This window comes from Asparagus officinalis, chromosome 7, assembly GCF_001876935.1.
Source record: "Asparagus officinalis chromosome 7, Aspof.V1, whole genome shotgun sequence".
NCBI lineage: Eukaryota > Viridiplantae > Streptophyta > Magnoliopsida > Asparagales > Asparagaceae > Asparagus > Asparagus officinalis.
Genome location: NC_033800.1, coordinates 25,147,841 through 25,154,347, shown reverse-complemented (window position 1 = coordinate 25,154,347; position 6,507 = coordinate 25,147,841). Strand labels below are relative to the sequence as shown.

The 6,507-nt window shown below is 35.2% G+C and overlaps 1 protein-coding gene across 1 annotated transcript in view; it reads right to left on the bottom strand.

Annotated features, from left to right (window-relative positions):
- Positions 1 to 4,639, bottom strand: part of LOC109846851 — a 6,095-nt gene extending 1,456 nt beyond the window's left edge. Inside the window, exons 1-5 of the mRNA XM_020416090.1 lie at positions 4,396 to 4,639; positions 3,122 to 3,258; positions 2,869 to 2,986; positions 221 to 322; positions 1 to 45 (exon numbers count right to left, since the gene is read on the bottom strand). The exon at positions 1 to 45 is cut by the window's left edge and continues 86 nt beyond it. Of these exons, the coding sequence (XP_020271679.1) occupies positions 1 to 45; positions 221 to 322; positions 2,869 to 2,986; positions 3,122 to 3,258; positions 4,396 to 4,639 (646 nt within the window). The remainder of the gene's footprint in view (positions 46 to 220; positions 323 to 2,868; positions 2,987 to 3,121; positions 3,259 to 4,395) is intronic.

Sequence of the window (6,507 nt, the reverse complement as noted above, 5' to 3'; positions counted from 1 at the left end):
GTCTAATGCATAGAGAAAGGTTCAGTAAGTTAGAAGCTAATGCAACTACAATATATTACTGGTTCAGTGCTACTAACAGGTATTAAAAACATGTCTCTGCATGATAAAAGACTGCTAATTATGAGAATTTAAAGAGAATAAAGACAAACTTGATCTGCAGAAGTAAGATGGAAGTGTTAAAAGGTAGATTATATATGAGTACTTTTTCCTGAAAACTTACTATTTGAGTCCTCTTTAGATGGTTGAAATAGCGGAACACCAAGCTGAATGATCTCTCGCTTGTTCCCTTTCATTTGCTTGTTGAAGTAAATGAAGGTTTCACCTAAATATAGGCACTCATAAAGAATTAGTAGTGATAATAAATTGCATAGAACAAACATGCTCCGCTGCAACTATAGACAAAAATGCAATAACCAATGCAAAACTTTCCATAAAATTGAGAGACTAATGCTCCAATTAATTACAGACATTAACTAAAGACCAATGTACCATGATCACAGTGATTAAGATCCTATAAAGCATGAGTTGCAGTTTGTACAGAGATTTTTGAGCTTTTTTTATGATTTATGGATACAATAATCTTATTGTTCAAATTATTTTGTGGTAGTGTTTCCAGTTTTTTACGAAAATGAAACTTCAAGCTACTTAATACTGAAGGAAAATTGGACTCTGAACTGTTTCATGTTCTGACTGACTCTTCAGAAATGAATAGTTATTTATTAATGGAAAACAGAAATCTTTCTGGACGCAGCTCAAGTAAAAGTGAATATATTTCTTGTTGCTACTGAGTTGTTAATTGTCGTTAATTGTCAGCGCCGTCTTATATTTGAAAAGCTTATGAACTTCATTTTTTAGAAAGAAGGGCACTAAAATAAACTATTCAAATTACTTGAATGTTTAACAGGCCCTCGGTCTTGATAATATTAGTATCTGGGAGTAATCTACTTTGCAGCATTCCATGCGAAAGGCATATGAATTAAATAGAGACAATCATGTTTCAGTTTCCAGTTACGAAAAAAAACATTAAAAAATTGCAAAACAAGGAGTTATTTAGATTCTTACTACACTAGTTGGGGTTAGGAACATCCTTTTGTTTCACAGTTCGCTCAGATAGGGCCATGACCTATATAGCCTATAAGCCTTCCATAATTGTCCTAATTGTTCTTTCTTGGATTTCTGAATGAGAAGGTGGTTTCTTAGAGCATCTACAGCCGAACTCTAAAAACCCAGTTTGACACGATTTTGGCCCCTCCAACCGAACTCTAAAAACCGCGCCAATTTGATAATTGCTACAGTACTGCACCAGATTTGGTGCAGCACTGTAGCTTTGGCGCAATATTTTTTTAAGCCTTTTAATTTTTTAATTATTTAGATAAAAAGAATACTACACAGAAATAATATAATTTATATTATTTTTATAATAAATAATAATTACACATAAATATATATGCTAATTCATAATAAAAAAATATTATTTTTATAACAAATAATAATACAACATAAAGTAATATTTTAATAATATATTTTATAATAATAAATTTATGTTGTATTATAATAAAAAAATTACACATAAATTTATGAAAGTAATATTTAACTTGATTAAGAATAATTTTTGTATTTGTATTTTATTCATAAAATATATTATTATAATTAATTATATGTAATGTATTATATAATTATATAATATATAATTTGTTAAATATTTTAAATAGATAAAAATTTTAGAAGATAAGAATCATAAAAGGAATATTCTTTTTGGAGTAAAATTTGGTGTAATGGGTTGGACATGAAATAGTGATTTGGTGTAAAAACTACACCAATTTAGTGTAAAAACTATACTATTTTGGGTTTTTAGGTTGGAGATGTTCTTAGGCTGTTAAGTCTCACTCTAACGAACTCAAACTAGCCATTCTCTATTGAGAATTATATCATAAGATAATTTTAATTTGACTTACGTGCCAATATAACAAAAATTACAGGCTTATCAATGTCTTCAAAATTCCATACGGGAACTCCAAGAGGTATGATATGAAATATGACTTCCTATGATCATTGTCTTAATTAAGTAAATCCTAGGCACTACTGTATAAACAATTGCATAGTATCAATAGTACACCTAAGAGCCTTTCAAGTTGGTACAAAAAGGAGATAAATCCTGCCTTAGATGTGTTAAGGGCTAGCCTGAGACAAGGGAGTGAATTCACCTAGACAGACGTTCATGGGCACCATTAAATACCCAAGTGAGTGAGAGTGGTCACTTTCAGACATAAGGACATGTACATAATAACAATTAAGGTACTATCTATAATGTGATAATTTTGATTGCTAATATCAGACGAGAAAAAAAAACATTGTGAACAGGTGTACTATACTATATACATCTTCCATCTTATTGAGAGAGAAAAAATAAATAAAAACATGGCTCAAGCAAACAAAAATTCAGATATAAGAACAAATATCTCCTTCATGGAAATATTCTTGCCACGTAATGCACAACAGTGAATGAACACTCTGTACAATGCTAAGCCAACTCTTCATTACTTTTCCAAAAGTAGAATAGTAGGCATACCCTATAAGAACATCACAGTTTGTGGAAAGAAACAGGATTCACATGCAGCAATAAGGTAACAATTTTACCACGACAACTTATATTCCAATAAAGGGCTTTCTTTTAATAAAGATGTCTACCATTCAGGGAATTCTACTGAAGGAAGGAGTAAGCGTTGTAATCATGGGTATCATCAATCTAAATAAATCACCAATAAAAAAAAGACTTATCATAATAGTTAACCAAACAAGTCAAAATAAATGTCAACTGAATTCTTGTTGTATGCAAGACTGGCGATCAAGCTCAGTTCAAGAACAAACCTGAGAGTTCACCCTTATGACCAGCAAGACGAAGCTCACTGATAAACTCCGAAAGCCTGAAGAGCTCTGATTCCGTAAACATGTCCTCATAAACCTTCAGCCCTTTCACAACATTAACCTGCTCACACGAGAAACACACCAATGAGACAATAATCATGCATAAGCCAAAGCTAGAAACAAGAGAACTACTGCTAATTCCTACAGCATCTCCCTATTGCATCTCAATTCACAAAATTGTGGCCGAAGAACTCGCCATGTGCCCTTTCACTGATTCCCTCGCTACAAAACCCTTGCGGGTCTTGATTAGCTGCTGCCTCGTCGCGCATTCTTCATGGTTGAAGCAAAACTTGGCATCCTCCAAGCCACCATTATGTTCCTCCTCTTGAGTCCCTAAAGATAACCAACAAATTCAAAGCAAGTTAATCATGTATTAAACTAGGCTCACAAGGGCCCATTTAAGCCCGTGACGGGAGAAAAAAGAGTCCGCCTGTGGGCCCCGCTGGGCTTAATGGAGTTCAAACAGCCGCCCTGCGGTTCCGCAGCTCAAGGAGCTGAGCAATAATGTAACTTAATCCGCCAGAACTGCCTAAAGATCCCCCCCCCAATGCGAACACGCCACGTGGCGTGCGCATATGATCCTAAAACTCATCCTCGAATTACTCAACAAGAAACTGGAATATACAATGCATACAAAAAATTGGTGGAAAAAAAGGAAAAAAAAAAAAAACGCAAACGAAGAGATAGTTAGACTCTCCTTTTGTGTTGCTTTAGTTAAGGAAAGCCCGTGTCTCGTAGCGAAAGACAGGGGGAAGGGTGTTCACCTACTAATGGAGGGTGAAATTAACATTAAAAAAATTAAATTGAAAAACCCACGTTTTTAAATTAAAAAATGGAGCTAAAAAACGCTGGCAGCCTGGACTCCGGCCAACTGGTAAGTTTGGTACACTAGCGGTCCTTCCAACTCTTTTCAGCCAAAAAAGGGAAAGGGGGGGAAAACAGCTTTTATCTCTTTTGTTTTTTTCCATTAATAAAGCTAAAGCTTATTTCATCGTCTTACATAAAAATTTGCAATTTTGGTATTTTTTTGGTGCTTGAATTCCAGGAAAACGGTATGAGCTCCAGCTTCTTTGCACAAAAGTGAATTCTTTTTTGAAAATAAACGTTTTCTTGAAAAAAATATATAAAAAGCGCTCCTTTTCATTTAAAATCTTTGATAGCCTCGGGATTAATAAAAAATTAACCTCAAAATTAGAACTTTTTAATAAGAAAATTAGGAAAAAACAATAATAACCTGATGATTGGATCTAAACCTCTCATCTTTCAAAGAGTAAATAAAGAAAACTGATCGAGTGATCGGTAAGAATCCAGGCATAGGCTTTGTAGCTGAGCACGTAATTAAAATGAGATCAGATCTTGGAAATTATAATTTTATATCAATTCACTAAAATATTAAAGAAACAGCGAACATCACGGGGAGCTATATTAACAAAAATAAAAATAAAAAATTTTTGAAAAAAAAAATCTCACCAGCTACAATTTCTTCAGGATGAACTTTCTGATGATCTGAAGAATCGCCAGAAGAATCTTCGGTTCCCTCCTCATCTCCCTCCACAGAAACCCTAACGCTACTCGCCGCTGATCTCTCAGATCTCTGCTCGTGATCAATCTCCTTCACATTCAAACCCTTGCTCTCCTCCTCCACCGCTCCGCGGCCGCCACTGCCGCCGAAGCTCAACCGAAACGTCAGCCGATCGAGTAGAACCTCGTGCATACTGCGCGATTGCACCGGGATCCAGTTCGATCTCCGGCGAATGGAGTCCGAGCAAACGGCCGCCTCGTACTCCGATCACGCCGACGCGGTGATCTGCGAGATGTGGCTGCAGAGAGCTCGATGATCGCTTGGCCAGGCCGCAAAACTTCGCGGAACCAGGCGATCATGGTCGTCCTGCCAATCAATCTCCGGCGCCGCCCAGCCGCGCGGCCACCGCCGCCCTGGGCTGCCGGAGCAGCCACTCCCGCCACCGCGTTCGACATGAAAAAGTTTGGGTTTTTATGGGGTGAGGGTTTGAGTTTTTGAAGACGGTTCTTCAGTGAGAATGAGAAGAGATCGGAGGGGGGACGGAGGAGGTATAAATACGAGGCCTCGAGGGGTGACGTGGCGGATGACGTGTACTGTTTTGGCTTTGTGGTTAGAGAGGGGAAGTACGCAATTAAAGGTTAAATGATGTCTTGGAGTACACCGGAGGTGACGGGATCCTTTTTATGGGTTGTTGTTTGAAGCTTGGAAAAGGGCAAATTGGAAAGGGCTACGAATGAAAGGAAATTGTTTCAAGACCATTTATAGTTTTTATTTTTGGATGAAGCAAAAAGCCCTCTAGGATATATGTACCATAATTTAGATGATATTTGTTTATCATGTAATTAGGATGTAGTGACAGACAAGAAAAGTTTAAGATAAATATGCAACAAATAGGATTTTTGTAAATTTTAATCATAAATTGAAGATTTAAAAATGTAATTTTAAGTTGTATAGAAACTTTTATTATCAATTCTAGTTTTTGAAAATGGGTTTTTCATTGTCAAACCTAACTGATGCCTTTTAATTAGGCTTAGATACAAAAAGTATTATTTTCAAAGTTTAGAAAATAGAGTAATCTATAAAGAGTTCATATATCGCGTTTTTTTTCTTTCTTTCTTTTCTTTTTTCCCCCTTTGCCTTCAAGTAGATGATAGAAAAAAAAAACTACCTTGCTGGATATCCCCAGAACTTATAATATTTATAGATATGTTTATCAAATTATATAAAATATAAATTAAATTAGTTTAGCAGGTTGTTCAATTTGCTTAATTACCATTTTTGTTCGCAAATATTAAGCGTGTTGATTACAACCTAGCCCTCTTAATCCCTAAGTAAAAGGGGTGTGATCTACAATTTATCTGTTTAAAAATAGAAATCTATGAATAATAAGTACTAGTAAATGAATTGATGAGTGTCTAGTGCAATTGAAAGTATAAATAAGATAGGTTAAGCGCAACTCGACCAAAATACAATGATGAGAAAGACAAGTATTATGAGGCATATCATGCTTTTGCATCTAAGATATTTTAATCATTGCAGAACAAAGAATTAGATCCCAGCTCTCTACAAGGGGGGTAAAAAATAGGTTATCCTGCGTCTTACTTTACTACCTACCTCAAAAGGGATAGAGATCCTCTCCGGTTACGTAGTAATTGGAGGGAGTCCAATTTTCTCCATCTTTATCATCTATATCACTTTTAACGGATGAGCTCATCCCATGTGAGATTTTAATTTTTACAAATAGTGATTTTAAATATAGCGGTTTTCAAGTTCACAATTGGTTTTCGAAACTATAGTGATTTTCAAGATAACGATGAAAATCCTACGTGACGTGATCTCATTCACTGAATTTAATATAGACGATAAAAATTGAAAAAATCTGGAATCTCTCCAATTACCATATAATTGGAGAGGATCTGAATACTTTAATATTTAACAATATATTTCTATTTAAGAAATAATAGATATGATGTTACGATTCATTTTGCTAAGTGACATATTAAAAAATAGCTATGTGGTGAGAGCCACCTTGCTAAGCACATCCAAATATGTAGACCTCA